Here is a 27724-nt window from a genome sequence, read left to right on the forward strand (position 1 = left end):
ATAGCAACCACTAATGCAACATCTTTTACATCTGTAGCTTGTACGAAGCCCGCTTGGTATTTGTTTCTTACACTAAACTGTCATCAGGTAAGTTCTAACTTCTTTAAAAGGGCAAACTGAAGGAATATCCAAAATGTTTTTCCAAATAACACTTTAAAAATGTGACACCACCTATTATTTTCTATGCATTTTTTTATGTAAATACACATTATAAGACTATCAGGTAGCTCCACTGGGAAGTTTGCATCTTTTCTTTAGAATCAACAGACTGTAAATGTTATGATGCCAAAATCATAAAATATACAAGGATGATTAGCACATCAAGGCAGACTGAGTTAAACTGTCACTTAAACATGCAGTCAACACAGATGGCCACTGGGCAGGCCAAGCTGTTCCCAGGGAAATTGGTTAGGTGTGTGTTAGTCTGTGTATGGGTCCTTACACACACACTCTTCACTCTCATTTCTATTCCTCCAATTCTCCAGATTTCTACCATCTACTACTCCTTAAATTGTTTATTGTGGACAGAGCAGTTAAAGATGAAAAAAAGAAAGGAAAGTTTTTGACTCAACATCTGTGAAAATTTATCACCAAGATAGAACAGACATATTATAGAGATGAAATCAGAGGATGTTGGGGGGTTTTCAGCTAATGGCCTTTTTTAGAGTTTGTAACTGTTAGTCGATTACTAAATTAGCTGATGAGTATTTCAATCTAATCATCACAATTAATCATTTCAGTCCTAATCACAAGAATCTACAATTTCCACAAACTCAGATAAGACAGATGGCTGAAGGTTTACTCACATTTTGGCTTAATTATGTACAGATCATATGAGATTTTATATGATAGTATAATCAAACTATTTTATCTTGTAAAGTACTTTGGAAGTACCTTTAAATCGAATGGGGGGTGTCATGTTTTGACCTGACAATGACGACTTCAAGAAGTCATTTTCTACCATTACTGGCCAAGGTCACTTTGACAATTACGTAACAGATCTATTCCAAAGTCAGAGTGATACAAAAATGAACCAACGAGTGTTAAATCAGGCATTCTGCAACAACTACCTAACTACTCCAACACCTAAGATGTTTTTTTTTGTTTTTTTCTCTGCAGGATATTTTGGCTAACATTGTATTCTTTTGTACCTTGATTAATGATTAGTCAACCAATGAAAGCAAGCTTGCATTTAGTGGAAATTCGATTCATCTCAGTGTCACCTCCAGATGGTGTGAATGTGTAGAATGTACTAGTGGTAGAAAACTTGGAGGAGGAGGAGGAGGAAGAGGTGAAGGAAGAACAAGAGGAGGAATGACAGAGCTGCAGTAAGCTCCTCATCCTTGTACTGCGGCAGCCTGAGCTTCCTGTATCAGAGTCAGATCACGACATAAAGGGGAGTCCCTGATCCATTCATAACTGGTTACAAGTCCAACCAGTGTGAAACCAGTTTCTCTCCCAGATCATAACTTTAAATCTACTTTTAAGTCTCCCTTCCACTCTCCATCCCAGGCTCAAACTACTTTAAGTTGGTAAAGAGTTTGGAAATCTCTGCAGATCAGCAGCTGTGTGTGATTCTTGGATCTACAGCAGCTCTGCTGGTGTCTCAAACATTTCAATTCTGAGCCTGGATCTGGTGGGTGAGCTTCAATTTTTGGTATCATGACGAGAGAATTGGCCTCCTCTGCTCTGCTCTGCCTTCGTCATATAAACAGAGATGTGTCTCTATAAATAGAGCTAAAGCCCCGAAGCAGTCCAGCCTGAGCAAGACAACCCAGTGAACAGAGGGGGAAAAAAGCAATAGAGAGAAACCAACAACTCTACTTCCCTTTACCGACTGAGTCTAAGGCAAAAAAAAAAAAAAAAAAAAGGTAAAGTTTCTACTTGAGTTCTGCATGTTTTGACATTTTTTTCTTTATCATATAGAGAAACCCCTTCTACCTTTCTCAGGAACTCACACAAGAAACCACAATCACACCAGTCTGTTCCTAATCCGAAGGCCACCAAATCGGATCCCCTCAACACCTTGGCTGCGCCTAGAAATTCGGTCCATGAAAGTGATGAACAGAATCGGTGACAAAGGGCAGCCCTGGTGGAGTTCAACTCTCACCTGAAATAAGCCCGACTTACTGCCGGCAATGCGGACCAGACTCTGACACCGGTCATACAGGGACCTGACAGCCCGCATCAAAGGGCCCGGTACCCCATAGTCCACCCATCAATAGCTACTATCCTTCATTTTTTAAATGCATCCTTGCTCTAACACACCTGAATTACCTCTTCAGCATGCCATCAAACTCTGCAGAGGCTTCCTAATGAGCCATTCATTTAATTCAGGTGTGTTGGAGAAGGAATGCATCCAACTCTACTTTCAGACATCTGATCTTGATGCTCAATTACAATTTTCAGTCTTTTTTGATTTAAAGTAGTGACATGTTGGGTAATGAGGGATTTTAATGCATCTCCATCCAGTTTCGTTTATCCCTGCTGACATTTCCCGTATTTCCTCCTCAGACCTGCTCTGCATCATTTCTGTGATTCAGCCACCAAACGGCAAAATCAAAAACAACAACAACATCTACCGAGGCAATTGCTCAGATGCAAACATTCTGCTTCCCACATCATTTTTCTCTTTTTTTAACTCACTCTCATTTATCTCTTCTGACTCCCAAACACAAGCAGCCAGCTGGCCAACAGACCAGTCATCCACTCACTCAGCTGGGTTGGTTCACCATCAGATGTGATTCAAGCAAGGAAACAAGTCTGTGCACGAGGACGCTGAGCAGGAACCGGAGAGAACTTGAAGCACATTCCTGCAAACTGCTGCTGATGCTGATGATCGAGGAACTGAAGCTGGCTGTACACGACAGCACGACTGGAAATAGAAAAATCCAACAAGCCCAAATATTTCCTCACCACCTGGAGAACATATCAGTTTTTTTTAGGGAACTCCGACATCCTGCATTCATTCAGATTAAAATGTGAATCATCAAGCGTCACTTCAAGTAACGCCACCTTTAAAAGTATTTAAAAATTCACTAACCAAACCAGTTAAGCATGCCAGTTTGGCCGCAATTTGATCCAAATGTAGACCAGCAGTGGCTCCATCCAGGATTTGATCAATTACATCAAAGACCTGGCATGCCTAGAGTAGCTGCAGCATCTGACAGGCAGTCAAAACAGACACAGAAAAAAATATCAGCAAATTTATAAACACCACCAGCAACAGTGTTTAAAAGCTGAAAATAGCAACTTTGAACACAGCCATGAGCTACATTTGCCACATGATGAGCAGAAACAACAAAACCTTAGTAAAAAATAATTTTAAAAAATTTAGTGATAACCATCCATCCAACCATCCATTTTCTGTTCACCCTTTGTCCCTAATGGGGTCGGGAGGGTTGCTGGTGCCCATCTCCAGCTACGTTCCAGGCGGGAGGCGGGGTACACCCTGGACAGGTCGCCAGTCTGTCGCAGGGCAACACAAAGACATACAGGACAAACAACCATTCACACACACACTCGCACCTAGGGAGAATTTAGATAGACCAATTAACCTAACAGTCATGTTTTTGGACTGTGGGAGGAAGCCGGAGTACCCGGAGAGAACCCACGCATGCACAGGGAGAACATGCAAACTCCATGCAGAAAGACCCCGGCCGGGAATTGAACCCAGGACCTTCTTGCTGCAAGGCAACAGTGCTACCAACTGCGCCACTGTGCAGCCCCGTGATAACCTTTATATTAATTAAAACCTCTTTTGAAAAAGCATTTTGCCGTTTATTGAGGAGAATAAAAGCAAAATCATGCAAGGTTTTCCTCCCATTTTGGCCAAAAGTATTTCTTCCCTCTCCCAAGCAAAGAGGTGGCACCAAAATGAACATTTTGTTTTGAAGCGTGATCTCTGACTCCAGATGGAGGCGCTTGCACTGCAGACGTCGCTGCAATGTTTGGAAACAGCAGACAAGTTTATGGATTTGAAGTTAAAATACATTAAAACTAACTCAATCTGTGTATGAGGGACAAACGTTTTGATATCTCAGAGATCAATTTTTGCTCAGCAGGTTAGTGAATCATTACCTACTGTGCAGCATCGCTTCCCTCCCATTCGCACATAGCTGGACTTTGCACCACTGCGACCTTTGCTGTGGATGTCCTGCTGATGTCGTACGACTGACCCCGTTTGCGCATCAACGTCTCAGCTGATCCACTGAATGCAAGACCATGCTTAGATAGGCCTTACTGGCAAATGGACTGAACTTATATAGCACTTTTCCAATCATTTTGACCACTCAAAGCACTTTACACTAGAGTCGCATTTTTACACTAGAGGATTACTAGAGGAAACTGGAATCGAACCTACAACCTTCTGTTCACAGGACGACTACTCTACCCACAGAGCCACAGTCACCTCACTGGTGCTAAAACACAGCTATGTTATCAGTTACCTGCTGTGGTGGGCACTCTTCCCCTAATCTAATTTTTTTGATTAGTGCTTTTGCCAACTTTCAAAGAGCTTAGCATACTCAGCTCTGTGTTGCCCTGTGACAGACTGGCGACCTCTCCAGGGCGTTCTCCGCCTCTCGCCCGGAACATTAGCTGGAGAATGGTACCAGCACCCCTCCTGACCCCAGTAGGGACAAGAGTGTTAGAAAATGGAGGGATGGATAGCATACTTAGCTTCCCTTAAGTTAATTTTTACGGATAAATTCTAAATTGCTAATTTACTTGGCTATTTTGTAATCAGATGTTGAATAAAGTTTGACATCTGTGTAGAAGTTTTGATTATCGACTGTTAAGAATTCTTCAATAACAAATTTGACCCTGTTGAAGAAATGGTAGATATTAACATGGTTGTATTTAGCGCTTTAGCATTAGCTGTTACTAAATACAATGTTGGGATAGTGGTTCAGCATTAGCTCTGTACACCATCCCAGATGTTGGTTCTGGAAGACTTTTGATCTTCTGTGAACCAAACAGACTTCTCTCCTCCAGGCTCAAGTGATAGTGCCCTGCAGAAGATGCTAATTTTATGGCCTCCTGTTCTCTGACAACACAGCAGGAGCCCCATTGAGAGATCCCCTTTGATCTGCATTTGGTTACTGCACTTTGAATACTTGCCCATCAATAGTTTAGTTTTAAATCCTTAACACAAACCTGTTCAAAATTAAGAAATTTCTTCAAAATAAGAATGTTCAATACACCTTTTACACATGCCGTAAGATTAACTGTATTAAGCACTAAAAATAATCATTTTTCCTCAACAGCTCCCACTAACTCATGTTGGCTTAGCTCTTTAGCATCAACAGAATGACTGATCAATACTAGTGCTTTATGGTTAGCACAGCTAGCTTTTCAGTTAACGGCGCCCGTCCAAAGTTATCGGCACCAAAAGTGTCAAAAACTGTCATCAAGGTAGATAGAGGTGGAAACGTGAAGAGACGGTAAAGAGTGAAGTTAGAGCTGAGGTCCATATTATTATTTTGATTTAGTTGTATCCCCTCTAAGTGCAAAACAAGAATTTGGAAGACAATATTTCATCATAAAGAAATGTTTGAAGTGGGTTTTCTCTAAAAATTAAATAAAAAGACTCAACAAAACCATTCTTACAAACCAAACTGACATTTCTGACAAACTATTTTCACTGACTGGTTGTGACAGAGCAGCCATTAGGGACACAGGAAAGAATATATGAGGCCTACTTTTGTCCAAAAGCTACTGGTATGATTGTCACTGTTAATTAGGCGCCACTGATACCAAAATGTAAAAACTTTGTGTAAAAAAACTTAAGACACACTTGCTGCTTCCCTGGGCAGGTGCTGCTGATCAGATGCACTTGATTAATTGATCATCAATGTGGCCACCTCCATGAAAGCAGGAGTTTTCATAGTCTGATGCTCTGCAGCACACATGCCAAGACAGAAAGACATCAGCCGTAATCGATGTGGTAGAGAAGCTACAGTTGCTGCACATCAATCTGGAAAAAGCAAACATTCTGAAGAGAATGATAAAATCGTACAGAAATGGCTCCTAAAAGTTATTGCATGTTCGAGAAACAATGAGTGATCTGGTGCCTTTCTGCAAAGTTAATTTAGAAAATCTGGCAAAAAACAGATCATTTTCGTTTGTCCCAACATATAAAACCAGGGCACAGGAATCAAAAGTTGATGCAATTTCACTTGCATATTTCAACCAACAACTATGTAAACAAGTCACTTGCGTTGCTGCTAAGTGACAGGTGTCTTCCAGTGCAACTACAGTTCACAACAGCCTGAACCGCAGCAGCTGTACTTCTGCAGCGCTCAATAAGAGGAAACCGTCTGCCACGCAGGATGTAGGGCATTATTTATTTTTTGCGGTTTGTTCAGAAAAAAAAAAGTGACAAGCCTACAATAAGCATTCTGTCAGACCAAGAAGACTTTTGTGTTACAAAGCAACAAAAGGGGTAACGTCATAGGGCACATGAGTAAAACAGCTGCAGTTACGCTGCATTTTTACTCTCGGTGGACAATTTAAAAATGCACGAAAAAAGCTGCTGATGCAGGTTCAATAGCAGTTATTGTAAATAAAGCAGATTTACAATATTTGCATGCATGTCCACAGGCTGAGCTTAGGTGCAAATAATAAAAGTCGGGTTAATTTCTATAAAGCAGAATTAACTTTGGTTTTCGCAGGTTCAGTTTCAGCCTTGTGATCTTCAATCACCAGGCTGCAGGCAGATCTATCGGTTTCCACTTTGTGCTACAAAACTTTCAGTCACCGAAGCAGTCTCATGTTTACCCCGGAGTCCAGAGCTTCTTTGACAATTCACACAGATTTTACATAAAAGAAACTCGAGCCACATTTAATCTGACATAGAGAATGCTAAAATGTTCAAAAGCAGTCATTTGTCATGGAAAAAAAAATTACTTTAACAAGAGTCTGGATGAGAAGAAATAAGAAATTTATTAAAACCTTGCAAGGTGAGAACAGAAATACAGAGTCAAAGGAGTCTGTCAAGTCTGCTCTGACCAACAGTGGATTCTGGCTTTCTTTTATATGTGCTGGTCAGCAGATCATATAGCAGGAGGGTGTCACCGTCTCTGGGTGTTTCCCAACAGAGAGAAGAGAGACCTGATTGGACTATAGGTGTGAATCCTTGATTGTTATGCACCAAGGATTCTGTGGAGCCCAACACCAATGGTCTTGCTAAGGAAAGGATGGTTTTGCTATTGTTAAGGAAAGGGGGAGTTGTTACTTATGCATAAAATGCAGCCTCAGTTCTGGGTTGGAGAAGTAACACCTAGATAGTCTCCTGGATCACAGACATCCCCTGCTGTTATATGACACTGTAGAAATCTATAGGAGAGCAGCTTAAACCAATCTCTTTATAAGATCATGCAGACACAATCTAAAGCACAAGAGGGGTGAGGGGAACATTGTAAAATTTTCCATTACATATTGCTTAAAAAAAAGTTGATATTTTATCATTGAAAAGAGTTGCTATTTAAAGCAATGTGGCAGACACTGAAACTTCCTTTCTCTCCCCCCCACCACTTATGGTTTCAGCCAACAGAGAGCAACACTGCTGGGAATATTTCAACTCTGACTCGCAGAAATGTTTGTAAAACTACACTTCCCCCTAGCTGCCTCATCCCTCTCAGCCCAGCAGCTTTTTTACAGGCTTCAGCCCAGCAGGTGAAAGGTCTGAGAGATCAGAATATCAGTCAGATCAATGACATTATGACCAATATGCAGTCATGGGATGGTACTTAAACTGTGCTGAGGAAGTTAAATGGGAAGTAGCAGCGATTCTACCTAATGTGCAGGTTTGATTTTAAAATAATAATTAACTTAAATGAAAAAAAAATTAAGACTATGCTCCATAATGCATGATTTAAATAATTTTGCAAAGATAATTTGTAAAATGTGTCATACACTTATGTTGCCCTGATAACCCGAAATTCAATCCAGTGCAACTGTGTGCATTCATGAACCCACCTGTGGGTAATTTTACCTCATCATGAACGCAGCTGTTCCATAAAAGCATCAGAAGTTTGTTAGAGAGCAATAGTGAACAAACAGCATCACGGTGACCACAGCGGAGAGGTCAGAAGGAAAAACGAGAAGTTTATCAAACAACGCGCCAAGCTTTGAACGCTCACAGAGCCATCCGTCATCTGAAAGTGGAAAGACGTTGAAGCTTAGTCTGCAAATTATTCCAGGAGTAAAGTGCCCAAAACCTACGATGAACCGGATATGAAGTAAAACTGTAAAAGATTATTTTAGTTATCGATTTTTCTGAAGAGTAATCAATTTGAACACAAAAATTGGGATGTTCTGTTCAGCTTACTTTATACAATATTAACAATATGTAAAAAAAAAAAAAACTTTCACTGCCTAAAAGTCAAAAACAGAATTATTTTAGAGCATGCTTGATCATTGGTAGCAAAGTCTGAAAAAATTCTAAATAAATGCTTAAATAAGCACTTTCTCCACTACACATTAATACAGTGTCAGGCTGATCTGTTGACTCTTTCAATTAATAATTGGGTAGGAAAAGTGCTTAGGAATTAAGGGGGGGTTGTTTGTTTTTTTTACAGAATTCGAACCAGGTGATCCTAAATCCGTAATACTTGAGTTCTGGGTTGAACAAATTCATAGACAAAAAAGTTATTTGTTTTTTTTTTTTATTTTAATGTATATATTGTGGTATAGTTTTGGTTTAGTCACTGCTCTGACTGTATTGTTTTTTTCTGAAAGTTGTATGTTTTACTTTGTATACTTCAGTTAATTATTAATCAGTCACTAAATTAGTTGGCGATTATTTCAATATTCGATTTGTCGTAATGATCCAATTAAATGTTTCAACCCAGTATGAATAAAAAAATAAATCAATTAATTAAAAAAAGACAAAAGGCCTGTATGGGAACTCAGAGAGCCACAATCAGGTGGAGAGGATCTGCTGTGAGGACATCCACTTGTCTTGCACTACACTAATCTGGCTTTTATAACAAAACAAATAGCAAGAAGAAGACTAAAAAAGAAAAAAGTCCTGAGGAGACAGGTTTGTAACTTCACACAAGCCACATTGACAACACTGGAAGCATGTAGAAGAACGTCCTCTACTCAGATGACTACGAAACAGACTTTTTGGCCTACATGCAAAAACATCACCAAAAAAAACACCATCTTTAAAGTGAAAATCAGTGGCAGCATCATGCAGTGGGGCAGTTTTCTACAGCGGGATATCTAAAAGCAATTTAGAGAGACCAACTAACCCAGGGGTGGGCAATCCTGGTCCTCGAGGGCCGGTGTCCTGCAACTCTTAGACGTCTCCCTGATCCAACACACTTGAATCCAATAGTTGAATCACCTCCTAAGTGCAGTCAGGTTCTCCAGAGTCCTGCTAATGACCTCATTATTTGACTCAGGTGTGTTGAAGTAGAGACACATCTAAAAGTTGCAGGAGACCGGCCCTCCAGGCCTGGAGTTGCCCACCCCTGAACTAACCTAACACTCATGACAACAATACTGCTTCACCGTGCAGCCTTCTCGCTGGTCTAATGCATGTAAATCAAACAAACAACTCATTAGCAGTATACTAATTCAACCATCTGAATCAGCTGTGTTGGAGGGAAAAAAATTATCAATAAACATAAGTGTCTACTCCACTCCTCGAAGTACAGTGTCCTAAAATCTTAGATGCTTTATAGAGTCTCTGCTTCAACACAAAATCAAAGCATATTTACTTTTTAGAACGGCCCAGTCAACGTGCAGAGCCAAATCCAGTTGCGGTGAGGTCGGAAAGCTGATGTTACCCATCCAATCTGACTGAGATAGAGTTATGTTGCAAAGGAGAACGGACAAAAAAGTGCAATAATGCACTAATTTCTGACATACATTCCTAATATTACCCTTTCAGAAAATTTAATCAAGAAATCAATTAACTGAGTTTTTGGCTATTGATAACTTAATTTTTTGGAAAATCTGGATTTTCTTTTTCACCAATGTTTTCAATGTCAGCGCCCGAGAGCGGCCATCTTGTTTGATAAGCGTGTTTTGCAGCTTCTATTTATCTGGACTTTAAATGTTAAGACCAGGTTACAATTTCTTTTAATTACAAGAATGAGAATAAAGTTGTTATGTTAGGGGACTAAAGTAGTCATGTTATGAGAACTCCAACATGAAAAATAACAAATAAATTTAAAGTTATACTTTGGTATAGGTTTTACATATAATGAAATGCTTCATATTTTAAAACATCAGCATTAAATTATTATTAGTAGCAGGACTTTGAAACGATTGAGTTAAGGATTAAGTCTATTTTAAAGAAAGAGTCACACAGACTGACCTGGCCACATCAGTTGTAGCGGGTTTTTTAATTAAAATTACCTTTTCTCTTAATTTCAAGATGTTCTTCTGGTAAAGTTGCATCTATATTATGACTCTATTGTTGTAATAAAAAATATATATGATGAACATAGCCTACTTATAATAATCTGTTGAACAAATCACAGAATGGATGACTGGAATGAAATCCACTTTTTGAAAACATGTACTGTCATTTGTCTTTTTTTTTTTAGAATTAAAAAAAATTATCGGATATGGTATGAAAAAAAATCTAAGATGTTTTTTTTAAGCAATGTCGCCCAGCCCTACTTTTTAGCAAGGTGCTACAAAACTGATGGTACAGAGAGTACCTGGAGGCAGTGCACCTGGCTGCTTCCCATGGACGTTTGCAGAAGAGGCTGCTGGCCCTTTAAAAGCTAAGATGGTGTCCTGCAAGCTGCAGAAGCTGCGTTCCGTTTCCTTCCTGCTTCCCTGGGATCTCGGAGCATTTAAAATCGAACCTGAACTACCACCACACACACAGAGAGAGAGAGAGACACACACACACAGAGAGAAAGAGAGAGAGGCGCAGAAGCTTCCGTGTTTTAGCGTGGAAATGACAGGACTCCCCTGTATGATGCACTTGCAAATGCAATGAGGTTACAAAACTCCTCCGCTGATTGCAGAATAAAAAGGATGCGCGTGGCTGCAGCAGACACAGCTTACTGACATTTAAATGATCAGACACATGTTAGGCTGACATGTCAACTCTGCTTGTGTACAGGCAGATCATCCACAAAGGCAGATGTCACTGTTTGTTCCTCTGACCAGGAATAAGGTGCACTTACTTTCTTGTTACGGGTCTCCGTGTGCATCTCGGTTGCCGGAGCGGTGCAGCGGCGGAGGGGTGGAGCAGCAGGAGCAGGAGGGGGTCGATCGGGGCTTTGGGTGTAGCACTATCTGAACAAGAAGTGTCAAGAGGGGAGACAGGAGGCTCGCTCTTTTTGGGGGGCGGTGCTATTTTTTTTCCACCTTTACAGTGAATGTTCGGGATATATAGGAACACCGATCCCCGCCTCTTCCAGTGTGTCTTTTCAGTTCATGTCCGCAGCAGCGTCGACGGCTCCCTGAGCTTCATCCCCCCCAAAACAAATCAGAAATACGGCCGGTGCTTTCTGCGTCTCTCCCTCTCTCTGAGTCGGCTTGTTGTTGCCGTGTATTCAAGGGCTGGGCTCTCTCTCTCTGCCTTTTCCTCCTCCGCCTCTCCCTGCGTGTGACCCCACCCTGCGTCCCCACCCCTCATCTCTCTGTCAGTCAGCAGAGCTGCAGCCCTGCAGAGGAGCGGAGCGGAGCCCGACCGAGCCGGACCGGGCGGACCAGGGCCCGCTGCACAATCCTCTTCAAATGCGAAGAGAGAAGGGGGATAATGCATGCAATGTGCAGCTCATGCAGCGCCTTAATAGCATGCAGCGCCCATGTCACCTTACTGACGTCATGCCGAGAGCTAATTGAGGCCGCTCGTGGGTGCGGAGGGTGTGGACACATCCGACAAAAGCTTCACCTTTGACAGATAAAACACTCATATAGACGATAGAATGGTCACAAGAGGCAAATATTCTTAAATATAAAAGTTATGAGATGAATATTTACATAAATAAAATGATCAAATTGGAAATACATTAGTCACATTATGTATCTGTTTAAAAATTTTGATTGGGATTATTTTGCATATTTTGGTTCTGTGTGTAAATGTATATAGGATAACTAATCAATGTCATTATTGTTCAAAGTTATGATAAAATTAATATGACATTTAGGAAAAAATAGAAAACATTTATATATATATATATATATATATATATATATAGATAGATAGATAGATAGATAGATAGATAGATAGATAGTTCTATGTATAAATAAATATACATACATAGATAGATAGATGTATCTATATAGTTATATACAAATTATTAATGAATTTAGTATACACACCCATATACATACATAAAATATAGGACCATTCTTTAAAATAATTCAATGTATTGTTTAAAAAGTATAAAGAAAATAAGTAATTATTTAAACTTGAATTATTTTTAAACTACCTTCTGTCAAATAATTGAGTTCTACTATAATTGAATGATGCCTGTATTATCAAGAAGTTTATGTGTATTTGCTAAGCCAAACAGTTTAAATAGTTTTATGATAGAGTGTAAATAATTAGCCAAAAACTATATGGGATTATTAAAAATATAAATAATATTTTGGACATTGAATATCTTGTTACATTTTTGTCACATTTTGTATTCAATGTTTTTGAAGCAGTGATGTTTAACGGGTTATACTTAGTCGTTAATAATTAAATCTAATAATAATTAGTCGTTATTTTAAGCCTTTTGGTCCTCGAAAGAAAACAGGTTTATAGGCACACCCCTAGCAAGGTGTGGCGCCTGGATTTTATCGTCTTTATTTCCTCGTACATATTTTGTCGCAACAGAAAAGAAAATACAGGCTTGTCAGGACTTATTTTGATTTCTAGGCGAAAAGTCATTGGAAACGATAGAGCTTTTTAAGAAATTCAATTAAACTTTTGTCATGTATTATTCATTTAAAAAAAAACACCCTGTTTCATTTTGTCTTCTAAATCCCTCTCACCTAAGTTATCTATAGATTAATTTTTCCACTACTGTAAAGATAAAACCAACCTTATGCGTTGAACACGTCGAAATTCAACTGCATTTCCCATAATTCCTTGTTTCCGGATTCGGAAATCTGAAACGGGAAACATGCGAAGGTAAACAACACTTTCTGTGTGAGATACAGTTGCATTTTTTTAAAGTATTTCCTTTAGCTTGACTAAAAACATTTGGTTTTAGTCTCACTTTAGTTTCGAAATTGTGTGAAAATGCAAACCCAGAGCTGTTGTTTTAGCTTTCGCGTCGCTTATTTCGTCATGTTCCTCTTGTTGTCATGGAGATAGCGCCACCGTTCCAAGCTAGCAGTTATGGTTTTGAGTGTTTATAACAGTTTTATTTGAACATACGTTAAGTTTTATCGTGTACTGTTGTGTTTAGTGCCCACACAGACTTTCTTCTGCACAGCTCGTTTCTATCCATACTCCGGAGGTTGTTTATTTCGCATAAAATGGGAAACGTAACAAAAATTGAAGCCGAAGTCGCCATCTGTCCACCACTGTGCTTCACTGTTAGGAGGTTTTACACATCCACATTTTTGGGCTAAATATCTCCAAAAGGTCATTCTTTCAGAAGCCTGCTGGGTGCTTTTCAGTCTCCTAGGAACTGAAATTCCATTGTGAATAAGTTTTCTAACTGTAGAATGAATGAAAAATGTTGTATTATAACTCTTCCCAGATTTTTCCACCGTTGCTTTTCAATGGCAGTTGGTGGTCTCTCTTTGTCCCGGAATTTCAACACAGTTACTCCAGGCTAGCAAACTGACTAAGTCCCTGTTTTTGTAGAGATAGTCAAACTTCCTGTTTATCAATGGCATTTCATTAGCATCACCTGACTGCTCCTTTCCCCAATGGTTGTTTCCCCAAGGTCATCTGTGTTGTCTTTTCTTCTTTCCCCTGTTAAATACTAACAAGCTACTTTGGTTTTCCCAAAGCTGCACTTACATTGAAACCAACATAGTTGGAGCAGCTCTGTTTCTTTAGTTCTGATTTGTAAGATTTTATTCATAGTTTTATTTGTTTGAATTATTGTTTTTTTGGATACTTTTTCCATCTGGTTTTGGATGGTATTCAGCTGAGGAGACTTTTTCCTCTTACTAGGACATTTGTTAGGTTGCATAACAGTGGTGACAAGGTGTTTTGCTTACATTTTTTTGCATTGAAGTAAACAATTCAAAAGAATATTTGCTTCCTGGATTTTTAACTTTAATGATAATCATGTCATATACTCAGGACACTTTTATGGGCAGTAGGAAAAAATTGCATCATAATAGTTTGTGGTATTTGTCCTAGCAAAGATATTAGAGGTGATGCAATAGTTAGCACAATTTTTATGACTTTAAATACAACACAAATATAATAAACCTACCCATTTTAATAGCAAGTTTAATTTATGTTACCCATTTAAGAAATAAGAAAACTGTTAAAAAAACATATTTATAATAATTTCAGAGTCCTCCATGTTACTCAAGTGTCTGATTGCAGAAAGAAATGCATACTAATGTTTTTACAAATGGTTCCAGATGTAAATATATTATATTTTATCACTGTCTTCATGATGGAGATAAACATATAAACACAGGCATCAATACGTGTCTGAGTGGCATCAAACCTCAAAGGGTCAGTGTTGTGCTGTTTCACCTTTATTTCTGATGGTTTTGCAGCAATTCATAAATTATGAAACCTAAAGAATGTTGTTGTTTTTTTTACTGAAAAAAAGAATTTGGGCATCTCCTTATATATTTAATAAATCAGTTTGAACAATTTACACTTTGCTCAGTAAGTAATGCTTCTTGCTCATGAAAGATTCCTTTCTCTAATATATAAAACACTTGTAACCAAAGCAAAGTCCACTCTTCATGCTCTTCTTCTAAGTCTTGTGTTGTTGCACAATTTCCAACCACGTGTGACGTGAGAGACCATTGCAACACCATTGTGTTATGATTGAGCGCCAGTGTCATCAGAGCCCTCAGTATTGACGTGTCTCCTCAGAGTGAGCCGGAGAGCCTGCGAGGAGGGCCCCCTGCTGGAGGAGCAGGAGACAGAGGGCCAAAGGCAGCTGCACAGCCTGCTGCTGCAGCAGCTCCACACCGGCGTCGACGTTGACCGGTCAGAAACTGCCCATTTGTGTTTGTTTGCTAAAAAATTTGGATCAAGGCTGTAGGTTAGCGGAGGCTTTCCCTTTACTGCACAATTTATTAATAAGTCATATTTTCCCCATAGTTTACACGTTGATGGGTTGTTCTTAAATAAGGCAAGCTTTTGGCTTATTAAAGAACCTCACAGAAACATTAAAGAGAAGGAGAGTTCTGATTGATATAGTTGCAGTTCTATCCATGTTTTAATGTCGCAGAGCTCTGTCTCTTTGCAAATAGTTGAAACTTTAAGCTGGTATTGTTGTACATCTTTTATCTGGTCATTCTGTGGAAGATTTAACAACTAAAATTGCACAGAACAAGAATATTTTTGTCCTCTCTGATTGGCTGCTGTTAGCCATACTAATTTTAACTTGAATGTTCATTCGTTGCATTTTTCGTAGACGCCTGTAAAAATAGTTTCTATTCACATGGCTTGTTTGTTCTCTGGGAAATTATTTTTGATGATAAATACAGAAACAACCATAAAAATCAAAACATCAACAATAGTGATAGCAATATTAATAATACAATAATATTCAGTGCAAAGTAGCCAACAAATTCTTTGATGGGGGCAGCAAGGGACCTGGATAATGGACAGGGGGCGCTGGCCCAAAAAAGATTGAGAAACACTGATTTAGACACACATTTGGATAAACACTCCAATCAGACGCTCTGCTATGTGTCCCACAGAGCAACATGGAGAACCTAATTACTTTTAGCCTTCAGGGCTACAGGATCTTACAGAGTTATCTCTCCTTGTAAAACATCTGAGGCACACATTCAGACCGTTCAGCTGTGAAGCCAAATGTCTTTGAGTTTCCCTGCAGCTGCAGGTAACGTCACTTTGAAACCAGCTTCTTCTTCCAGATGTGTAGCAAAGAGGCAGTGCTTCGCCCCGGCGTCGCTCTACCGGCCGTTTGGGGAGCAGGCAGCAGGAGTGAGGAGCCTCTCCCAGTTTCAGGCTCTGCAGGATGGGGAGAAGGAACTGGTCGGCCTGCAGGAACTGGGACTCACTGACGCTGAGATCCAGCTGTGGCAGAACAGAGAGGCACCAGACATGTCAGGAGACAAGGTTGCCGCTCAGAAATTCAAAAACCTTTAGGTAACTTTCAGAGACCAAGCCAGCTGAACCTCGTCATGTCTCACAGTCCAACGGTGTGTGTACTGCTCCGGACGCAAGGCGGCAGCGTCTGCAAGCGATCAGGGACAAGATCGAAGCTAGAGCGGAGCTGCTGTCCCGACCGCAGCGCTTCTCCGCCAGCCGACCGCTCTCACGCCGGGAGATGGAGATCGAACAAGCTCTGTTCCAGGGGAACGACCGGCTGGGTTTCCTCACAGCTCTCTACCACCGAGGTATTGTTCAGCAATATAAATCAATTAATCGCAAGATAAACTGAAATAAGTGCGATCATTTTCACTTCAACGAGATGCTTCCCTTTAATATAGTTGGAAACCGCCATTTTGAGAAACGCTGCAAATATTTGGCACCAAGTATGAAGTGGTTAGTTTGCACTACCTGCCACTTTTGCCTGTTTTCTCTGTCTAAGCTGAATAATTATTGTTTTTTGATTTGCAGTTTTGGTTAGAGAGACTTCATAATCCATTCTTATTATTGTTGTTTTGGTTTATTGTTGGTAGGCCTGTCACAATAAGCAATTAATCACATTGGAAATTAAAGCAAGCGTAATCATTTCTTTTGGCATGATTTATCATTTTTCTTGTGTTTCTCTCTCTCTCTTTCTATCAATAACTGGATGACAAAATTCTTCTGTCTGGTGCTTTTGGTCTCAACCAGCTCTTTTTTTGAAGGGCTGTTTTGTTGACAGACTTCAGAATTCATTTTATTTGTTGTTTTTCTTGTTTTATTTATTTATTTTGGATGTTTAAAACATCTTGTTCCAGTGAAAAATGTTTATTACAACTTAAAATATTCTAATATTTCAGAATGTGTTAATTCTTTAATATGTCATCACCATTACATTACTAAATGGTCTCAAAAAAACAATGTTATTGTTGATCGCAATAACTTCTGGGAATTTATTGTCCAACAAAATTTGTTATCATGACAGATCTATTTGTTTGCTTATTTTGGATATTTAAAATGTAAGTATTCTTTAGAAATTAAAGTTTTTTCTATATTGATCATTTGAAAATTTGTCATTGTGACAGGCCTAAGCAAATGTCAACCGAGCCGTCAGAGAAGACAGGTGAAATTACCGTAGATTTCACAGAAGAACTTTTGTCCCAAACGAAGCTCAAACAATAACGTTGAATTCTTGATATTCTGCTTTAAAATGAAGTTTCTGAAAAGGTGGAATCACGTTTTCTCCCTTCCAGGCTTTAAATTACACGCTTCACACATCTTCAGTGCATTTATAGAAGTCACATGCAGAGATTCTCTTTGTCTAACTTCCTGCTGGGAACTGCTCTTTGTTTCCCTGCCAATTCCCTTCATTCTTCAGCTTTTTCAGTTATTCTGCAGATCTGGTTATCCTAAAATAGACTCCATAGTGTTTTAGATACAAGTTAAGTGAAGAAAACTAGATGATATGTTCTCTTTTACATTAACACAACTAACATCGGGGTATTGTATTAGGATGTTAAGTGATAGGCCAACAACAAGTGACAAGGGGGACTATAAATGGTCCTAATTATTATTTTTTTTAAACTGAAACAATGAGGTTTGCATTTGTATTTGGTCTCATTGAGTGAAGACAGTTGAAATATCACTTAAATGTCACAGTAATATAATACAGTTCACACACACCGCTACCAAATACTGAGGAAACGTACGTAAACTTCTGATTTAGAAGATGTTAATAAATAAATCTTTCTAACATATTATTTTTGCTCATTATTGTGGCATTTAGCAACCAGAACTTTGGTTACAAGAAAAGATGGGGCAAATTGATTAGATTCCTTGAGAACAATTAGTGTAGTATGAATCATAGACTTTAGAAAATGACACTAATACTCATACTTGTAACTTTTTCTACCTTTATAATGGAATGTGAATTTCCACACATATTTCCATTGTTCTGCTTGATAAATGGAAAGCAGTCAATAAAGACTGAATTCAAAAAAAACAAAGTCATTTTGGTAATTCTAGCCTAAAGCAAGAAACGTTTGGTCTGATTTGACTTCAGAGAGGAAAATTAATCCATCTTCCAATCCACTCTGAACCCAGTACCTCAGCGGGAAAACGTCTTAATAGCAAAATGCTGCCAACACCGTGCTTTTCTACAGGAATGGAGTGTTCAGGGTAATGTCCATTGTTATTTTCCCTCAGCCAAAGCATTCTGTTTTGAAGAATGTTTTGGCTTCTTCTGAAGGGTTTTGGTTGCACAGGGGTTTATTTTGAGATATTCTGTATTATCCAGTAGTTTATGGTTGTAAAGTGACAGAACTGTCTTTGATGTGTGTTGCTTCCAACCCAGACGGCAACACAGAGGAGAGCCAGCAGGGGGCATCATCCTCTGACCCGATGGACTCGCTCTACAGAGATGTTCTGAGGTGTCAGAAACACATTTCACCAGAGGACTCTGAGGGTCAACAAGCAGTGGGGTCAACATCTGGTGGTACATCTGACCAATCGCAAAGCTCTCAGAGCCATTCACCTCGCCACGGGTCAGATCTGCAGAGCGAAGACGCATCAGAGCATCAGCAGGACAGAGCAGACACAAAACCGCGAGCTCCTCCTGAACGGATAGATCTCAGCCAGCCAATCGGCAGACTCGGCGGCGCATCGGGAGCGAAGTCAGGAAAACTGTTAACCGTCAGCGGGGAGATCAAGACACTTCCAGACGAAGAAATCCTGAACAACCGTGAATCTGTCGAGGGGATCCGGAGCATGGCACGGTTCCAAAACTACCAGCCGGGAAAACCTTCCAAGGCACTTTAACCCTAGTCTTATGTGAAATGTTTAGAGAAACTTCCTGAATAACATGTTCATCAACTCCTGTAACCCTGCATGTTTTGTCTCGCTGTAGGTTCTGTGTGTGAAGAACCTGAGTGCACAGGCATCCATCGCACAGCTGGTGGCGCTGTTCTCCAGATTTGAGCAGAAAGACGGGCCTCCAGTTGTTTACCGACTGCTGACAGGAAGAATGAAGGGTCAGGCCTTCATCACGCTGCCAGGTGAGAACCTGTTTTACTTCCACACAGGTGGGATCGATGGAGTGTTCACATGTTGAACACTGAGGTACCAAAGTCCACAAAAATCCTGAAAAAGTAGAGTTTGTGCCAAATCTTAAACGATATCAGAATACATGTCTCATAAACTAACTGAGCCAAAACAGGAAATGTTTAGTCAGATGTGAGGAAAACTAAAATGTTTCATCTTTTTTCACAGTACATTTAACACAATATAAGTCGTATTACTCTACATGTAATAGAACAGGGTCCTACAGAAGATAGTAAGGGGAGCTGACTGGAATTAAATAAAATGTGGTCCAGGGGTGTGCAAACCTATGCCATCAGGTGACTGATTTTATTTTTTGCATTTCCCCCTAAGAAATTTGTTAGCCTAAGTAGATAAACTCAGTTTAAGGTACCTTGTAAAATAATGTCTCTTATTTATGGTAAAATACCAGCAGCTGTAATCCTGGCAACCACAACATTTTACAGTGTAAATATAGATTCTACCATATTTATATTATAAAAGTCTGGCAACCACAGCTGATGTTTTTTTAAGGTGTATCTAGAGGTTAATAAAGTGGGACCAAGGACTCAACTTTGTGGAACCTCAGAGTGAAAAATCTGATGATGCATTTTAAAATTTTTCAACAACTAAAGACTTGTTTTAATTTGTATATTGCTTATTGATTATCACCCCCATTTTCTACTGAAGTCATTATTGGACATTTCCTCAATGGATGTTTTCCTTTGACACCAGAAATTTAGCAATACTATCTTTGAAATTATTGATTTTGATGTTGCTTGTATCAATGTGGACTGACAACTCCCAACAATAATCCTGTTATTTGTTCATTAGCAACTTTATTACTAGGTTTTGGTAGAAGAAAATAGGTTGGAAATGTCATTTAGATTCAAATATTAGGCTTCAGTATTTTAATGTTAGCATGTAATGCATTCCAAAGACATAATAAACCAACAATACTAGTTATGATTGATGGATGAATGGATGGTTAGTTAGTTAGTTAGTTAGTTAGTTAGTTAGTTAGTTAGTTAGTTAGTTAGTTAGTTAGTTAGTTAGTTAGTTTTGTAGTAAATGAATAACCCCATGTATATTCTTTTATGGATGTTTCCTTGTGTGTCTATTTTTCTGTGCCAGACACTGAAACGGCCCAAAATGCCCTGCGGTTGGTCCATGGATACCGGTTGCTCGGGAAACCTTTGGTGGTTGAGTTTGGCCGTGAGCGGCAGGAAGAGGAGAAACAGATGGAGCAGGAAGGAGAGAAGGAGATGAAAATAAAAGAGCAAAGAAACAACAAAAATCCATCAGACTTGTAAATAAGCCTGTGAAACTGCACAACATGATATTTGTGTCTCCCTGGAAAAAAACAGAGTGTTGTATGTTGTATTAATAAATCTTTGCTTTTTTTAACCCATTGCCTCTTTTTATTCATGGAGCATTTTCTTGGCTATAATGTTTATAGAATTATTTTATTGTCTTATGTAAATGTGATTAATACAAATAAACTGAAATTATTAACTAGTGCAGAAAAGTTGATTTCTGATTCATTCCATTTAAATTGTATTCAAACAATTGTAGAAGATATTTTGTTTCCTAGTGCCTCTTTTATTTTAGTTATTCCATTTATATATTTTCATTTCTATTTTTCAGTCTTTTTAGTAACTTTGTTATAAGACATAAAATATTTTTAAACCCAAGAGAGTTTTTCAGGCCTTCTTGACCTCTGGGTCTCATAAAAAGAAACTTTTTATGCAATTAGCTTAAAGAATATTACAATTCAGCAGTTTATTGATGTTGATTCTCTTGCTATAAGTGGTGTAGAAATGCATCATTTCTCAGATTTATAATTCTCATTTGCAACTCTGCAGATATGTGACCAATGTGTGCTCACAAGCCTCTGTGAAGTGTTTTCAGGTGGAGTTTATCTTTCCCACAGTTGCATATGAACATAGTCCACTGATGTTCTGTCTGTTAGTTTCTGCTGAATGGGAGGGGGTCGGGGGGACTGGCTGCATTCAGGGCTCAGAATCAGGCTGGTTCATTCCTCCCATCGATCAAATTGTCCATTGAGAATAAACTGAATCCTTGTGTAATGAAAGATTTGCAGACTGGAGTTTCAGAAATGTCTTTACAAATTTTCCTTGTAAAGAAAAATTTAGCCAGTTTTCTCTAAATGAAGTAGAGTCTACACCACAAATGATCATCTAAAGTGCCAGAAAATAAGCTGTATTTTTTAAGAACAGTCTTTAAAACTACATTTTTGAAGCATTGTAGCTAAATAGAATTCATAACCTGTTTGGCGAACTCAAACTACTCGTTGATTGGAGTGAAGCGCGTCCTTTGTTTGTTTAAGTCTGTTTGTGTCTGTGTGCCGTTTGCCTTCAGTTCAGGGTTGTGATCTTTTTCTCATTCCACTCAAAAGAGTCGAAACTCACCTGCAAACACAAAAACTCGATGTTCAAACAAGATCGTCACACCAACCGCTCAAGAAACAATTTTCAGCTAAAACACGTCTTTTAAATTTCTTCTTTTTTTTCCAGTATGAAAAATAAAATATTTAATTCAATTATGTGCCTTCTGAATGAACAAAAATCCCATTTTTGAGTTTGATGATTTGAAAATAAATCACTGAACTGAGATTTCTGTACGTCTCGTACAATTAAAACTTAATCGATTTCCATCTGGCCCAGGTTGGATTCTCTTAATATTTGCTTTTTCAGATTTTATTTAGGAATTGTATGTTTAAATCAAGTAATTTAATCTTGTTTTAATTGATTTCACTTTGGAAAACCGTTAAAACACGTTTAATGGTTCTGTTTGCAATTACAAATAAGGTTGTGGGTGTTCTGTAGGGATTGTTTTGTTGTTTTGGAGATTTTAGTGTTTATTATGGTATACAACCGTTTCCACAAAACACCTAAAAATAAATACATTTTTCATTGCTGTAGCGTAAAGTGACCCGCCCCAGAATTTTATACATTTTGGTTTTCGGTTCAGTTTCAAAACTTTCTCCAGCTGAACAGAAGAAAAAAAACTGAAGTTGTTATTTTTTTACTTAAAGAGGAGCGATCAGGAGTCAGTTCAGTTATTACAGCTGGGAACTCAGACCTGCACCTTCAGAGACACGTAAAGATAATTACAAAGATGGCCTTTTATTTTGTAAAGCACTTTGAACTGCCTTGTTGCTGAAATGTGATGTAGAAATAGACTTGACATAGTATTTTGTCTGGATATGAGCATGTTGGCAATTCCTCCAATTGGCTTCCACTTTTACGCTTTTATCTGCAGGTAGGCTGCAAGAACCTTCCTTTTGAAGGCCTCAGCTCTGTGTTAGGTAAGTTGTAAGTTATAATAACTGCAGCTGTGGCTGTATGTGCAAATATGAGAGAAAAAATAAAGCAAGAATGCAAGAAAGATGTTGAATGCAATTTACCTTTATTTGCAAATAAAAAAGACATGAATATATATAATATATTTGTCACATGTGTAAATTTGGCAAAGTGAATATAGTGAAAAGAGGAAAATGTAATTTACAATGCACATATTCCCTAAAACGTTATACCGATACTTAAAAAAACAAGCACTTTTACACATTTTTTTTTTCCATTAAGGCACACTAATATTTTGGCATTTTCCCTGATTTCATATCAAAATGACTCCTAACTGTGACTGAGGACTAAAGGGAAAGATTTTAAGGAGTTGAGATTAGTCGAGGTTCTGAAAACCCATAAAAATCATAATTACTGCAAACATAAAATACTCATCAGCATTCATTTGGTGGTTGTTTGGTATCAGCATCCGCAAACTGGGCCCAAACTCTTCACTTATAACTTGTTCTTGTGAAGAATTTATATATAAACGTGATATATTTTTATTTTGGCTTACTTTACTTCTTAAACTGCTCTAGCTAGCATTTTTTTGAAAAGCAAGGCAAGATAAGACTTTACTTTAATCTATTACCAAGAAATGTACAGGAAAATATTCAAGCTTCGTGAGGGAGGAATCACTTGAGGGGCAGGTTCAATTGAACAGTATTACCAGCACATACAACAAGATGCAGCTGAAGCAGTGTGACAGCTTAAAACTGTTCAAATTACACGTGGATGTTTTTTGTTTAGTATAGGAATGAGGACAAGAACGGAATGTTAAATAGAATTATTGTATTACTATACATTTTAATTTTATTTGTAATGTAATTCATTAGTTGTTCATTGTTATTGTTTTTACTGATGTTAAGTAGAGGAAAGATGTCTAAAGACAAAGTGGGTGGGATTATATAAGTATTTACTTCTATCTACAATTTTTTCAACAAGAAATTGATGAATAAGGATAAACGACCTATATCATTTATCATTTATTGTGAAAAGCTTCTTATAAGAATTTTTTTTTGATTTATCATTGTCTCAATAAATTTCAATTAACGAGAAATAAAAAACAACGCTAACAGTATTACTGGAAATTTTATTTTCACTGTTTTCTCTATAGTTTGTTCCACAAGGCCACCGATGTCAGTAAATTCTGCTGCTGTGTGCAGTTATGTGATATAAATCACAATTTCCATATTTCAAATGGGAATGTTTTTTTAAGATCAATATTTGTGTTGGATTCTCAATGCAGTTACCTAAAAAAGGTAGTTAGTGGAAATTTTATAGCATACATTTTAATGTTATCACAATAATACCACAAATTTCTGAGATAAAAATTCTAAGTCCACATCGCCCACCCCTACTGATGAATCACAGGCAGAGGGGAAGCCTGGAACATTTATTAATCTGCTATTTATTTTTTTGCTGACTCTGCTTCGTTGTCTTGCCATCTGATTGCTTTGTTCTTGTAGAAGGTCTGAAATAAACGTTAAAAAAACACCTTGGAGGTTTTGACAATATGAAATATTCCCAATCATCCAGGAAGTCTGACTTAAATCCAACTGATTTGGAAACAGAAGTTTTGTTCTACGGTGGCCCTGAAGTGCAAACCACTTCAGCAAATCTACAAATTTAAAAACACAACTTTAACTATATACAATAATAATATATTTTAAAAAAAAACACACACATCAATAACTCAGCAGAGTTACAAATTAGAAAACACAATGACTTTAACAAAACAGAAGCGGTAGGTCTGAGTGATTTGTCGATGAGGTTTGAACTTCAGGGCCACTGTGCTTCTCCTTTAAAGAAACCACTTTCATCACAATGAAAATAACTTCATGGATACAATGAAAATAACTTCAAAAGTCCACTAAACTGCTCCCTCCATATTCAATATACCTTTACATAATCTGAAGTTGTGTTTGGCATTTAGTTCACGGAGTATTGGAACCGTATTACACATATCCTGTGATGTCATATCCTGCTGCAGTGGGCTTCTTAGCTCCTGGGGCCCCCTGAGCGCTGGACTCTGAGGTACTAGTACTTCGGACCATTGTCTGCCCCCTGCTGGCTGTGTTGACGGCCCCCATTTGCAGGGTGGGGTGGCGGTAGGTCTGTGAAGTTGTCCGAGCGCCTGTGCCAGACATCCCAACTCCAACTGGGTACGGATATCCTAACCCATGCCGCCTCCCCCTGCCGCCCTCCTCCTCCACACAGCAGGAGACGCTCAGCAGTCCGCCACCCAGCATGGAGATGAGCGCGGAGGCCAGGCCGAGGTACAGGCACTCGCCGAGCTCGTACTTCATGCCGGCTGGTATGTTTGGGCTGTAGAAGCTCTGGACGACCTCATGCGTGGTCCATGACACGGGTACCAGAGACAGGAAACCTGCAGCGAGAAACAAAACCCCACCAGCTCCAGCCACACGACTCTTAACCGTCCCCGCATTCTCCAAGCAAAGAGTGCACTGCATCCCTAGAGACGCCATGCCAATCGCAAGGACGGACAACACGACAGAGATGACCATGAGGGCGCGGGAAGCCTGGAGGTCTGCCGGCAGAGCCAGCATGGAGTTGTAGGTCTCACACTGGAAGGCCCCTGTGCTCTGATAGACGCACTCCATCCACAGGCCCCTCATGTTTGCCACAACCGTGACTATGTTAGAGCCGATGTGAGCAGAAATTTGCCAGTAGGGCAGCACCGTGGCGACCAGGGTTCCCAACATGCCCAGGAGGCCCAAGAAGAAGCCCATCAGCTCCAGAGCTAGTGATGCCATGTCAACAGCAGCAAAGACGGAGATCTGACAGGAAGCACATAAAGAAGTTCAAGTAGATTAAACCAAAACAAAATATGTCTCAATAGTACAAGTTCTTTACTAGAACAAGTTGTAAGTTACAAGTTTGTGGATGCTGACACCCAAAAACCACCAAGTGAATATTGATGAGTTCTTTATGTTTGCTGTCATTAGGATTTTTCATGGTAGCTTTGATAGCATTGAGTTCTGTAAACTGATTTGCCAAACTCTGTTTTATGAAAACAGAGAAGTTGACAAAATATCCTTATTGCCGACATTGTGCAACAGTGCTTAATTTTTGAGTATCTGTGCCTTTGGGAATATGTGCATTGCAAATGACTTCTTTCCACTTTTTATTAATTTCATTTTGCCAAATATACACGTATGACAAAAATATTTACGTCTTTTTAAAAAAAAAAAAAAAGTGAAGTACATCCAACATCCTTCTTATGTTCTTGCTTTACTTTTCCTCTGATCAGATGGCAAGAAAGTCAATATGCTGTTTAGATTATGAATACAGTTAAGCTGAAAAGCATTTAAACCTCTGCCACGTTTGGATTTAAAATTGTTTTCATTCAGTGGAGAAGTTTGTCAAATAAAATATTCCAGTTTTATTTACATTTTAATAAAAAAAATGATAGACATGTCAGAAATTATCTATTACCTTCATAAAATAATCTTTATTGCCATAAGGTAATTAATTATGTCATAATTATAGATAAATATTCATGACTGACATCAGAATGGAAACAAATACATTTTATAAAGAAGGATTTGTGTGTCAAGAATTACTATCATCCATCCATGTTTTGTCCCACCCACTAACTTAAATGCTTGAGGCAAATGTAAAAGGAAATGAATTAATGATATCTTGCACCACACCATTTTTAAATAAAGTACATTCTCTTAGAAATTAATACATCTTTTTTAAAGTAATAACATAGTTAATTCTATTTTTATTGATATTTTTTTTCAATCATGGATAATTTATGACACATTACATTTGTATTAAATGATTGAAGTATTCTAATACTGTGGCACTGTTAGACCTCCGTATACTTAAATCTGTGACCGTTACTCTCTTTGGGGCAGACTATGTTTGTAGACGTCTAAACTTTTTGCCAAATCATCTTTCTGTTCCTTCTGAGCAGCATGCAGCTCATGAACGCCGATATGCTGACGTCCAAATCTTATTTCATGCCAACGCTTTCAAAGTTCAAAGTCCTGTGATATATATATATATATATATATATATATATATATATATATATATATATATATATATATATATATATATATATATATATATTGTTTCATTCAGGAGTTAAAACACTGTTTCGCCTGAAAATAGACCAATATGTTCCACAATCATCCATTTTTCATGCATTACCTGAGATTTCTGCAGGTTAGGGGAGAGCCGGACTCTGAATTTGTTGAAGATTTAATAATGCTCCTTTGCTGCAGGTGGTGAAGTTGCAGCTGCAGACGATGAGGAGGCAGAAGGAAAAGATGTAGCCTGCAGCCAGTGCAGATTGTGTCCACCACTGGTATTTCTGTGTAACCTGCTGCTACTGCTACTCCAGTTGTGAAATATATTTTCTGCTTGCTGGATCAGACTCTGACTGCTTCCTCAGTCCTTAACATAGTGGCAGCTGTCGTGTTGCAGATGAATGGCACAGCCTGGATCAGACTAACGGAGTCAGAAAAAACGCTTTTAGGACTAACTCTGTTGAAGAATGTATCCAAAGCTCTGTATTTTACAAACGGTCCTCTTAAGAAAACAAGAAAGTGGGACAAGAAATCTTCCACATTGTTCTGTTGCTGTCTCTCATCTCTGTGTTGGTCAGATGCTCTGGTGTCTTTATTTAAAATTTGGGTCAGTGTCCCTCATTTAGACCTTCACCTAATGTCATGTACACACACACACTGAAACTGTTGGATCTGATAGCGACTTGCATTCCTGCTGGCAGTCGGTTTAATCATTTTCTCATTTGTCATCTCTCCAAAACAAACCTTTGTTACAACGTCAGCAGTATTTTTGAACGAAGGCAAAAGCCTCAGCAACTTCCTGGGGGGGGAAAAATGACAATTATAGTTCATTAGTGATATTGCTAATAACTCGTCATATTTTAACTTTACCAGAAAAATATATACATATATATGTGCATTATGTAAAAACATTTGGGTAAATTTGAAATATGCTAACAGTATTAGCTAAATATTGCAAGAAATGTGTTTTTGCTAGATTATCTTCACTTGCAGCATGG

At 38.6% G+C, this 27724-nt stretch overlaps 3 protein-coding genes across 3 annotated transcripts in view; 1 reads left to right on the forward strand and 2 right to left on the reverse strand.

Annotated features, from left to right (window-relative positions):
* The window catches only part of klf8 (Kruppel like factor 8), a 73172-nt gene extending 61601 nt beyond the window's left edge, over window positions 1–11571 (reverse strand). The window contains exon 1 of the mRNA XM_028030398.1: window positions 11160–11571. Coding sequence (XP_027886199.1) covers window positions 11160–11186 — 27 coding nt within the window. The 5' untranslated portion in view covers window positions 11187–11571. The remainder of the gene's footprint in view (window positions 1–11159) is intronic.
* A 1430-nt stretch (window positions 11572–13001) lies between these two features.
* rbm41 (RNA binding motif protein 41) lies at window positions 13002–20704 on the forward strand. Its single transcript, XM_028030397.1, is given in 8 exon segments — window positions 13002–13102; window positions 14993–15109; window positions 16006–16210; window positions 16287–16491; window positions 18576–19030; window positions 19128–19275; window positions 20432–20585; window positions 20587–20704. Coding segments are annotated over 8 exon segments (1320 nt in total). The 5' UTR covers window positions 13002–13094; the 3' UTR covers window positions 20615–20704.
* A 2503-nt stretch (window positions 20705–23207) lies between these two features.
* Window positions 23208–27444, reverse strand: cldn2 (claudin 2). Its single transcript, XM_028030399.1, has 2 exons — window positions 26848–27444; window positions 23208–25463 (listed from the first exon to the last, which is right to left on the reverse strand). Exon 2 carries the CDS (start codon window positions 25437–25439, stop codon window positions 24621–24623), a length of 819 nt encoding a protein of 272 aa, XP_027886200.1. The 5' UTR covers window positions 25440–25463; window positions 26848–27444; the 3' UTR covers window positions 23208–24620.
* Between the last annotated feature and the right edge of the window lie 280 nt (window positions 27445–27724).

The sequence above is a fragment of the Xiphophorus couchianus genome, chromosome 11 (genome assembly GCF_001444195.1).
Source record: "Xiphophorus couchianus chromosome 11, X_couchianus-1.0, whole genome shotgun sequence".
Taxonomy (NCBI): Eukaryota; Metazoa; Chordata; class Actinopteri; order Cyprinodontiformes; family Poeciliidae; genus Xiphophorus; species Xiphophorus couchianus.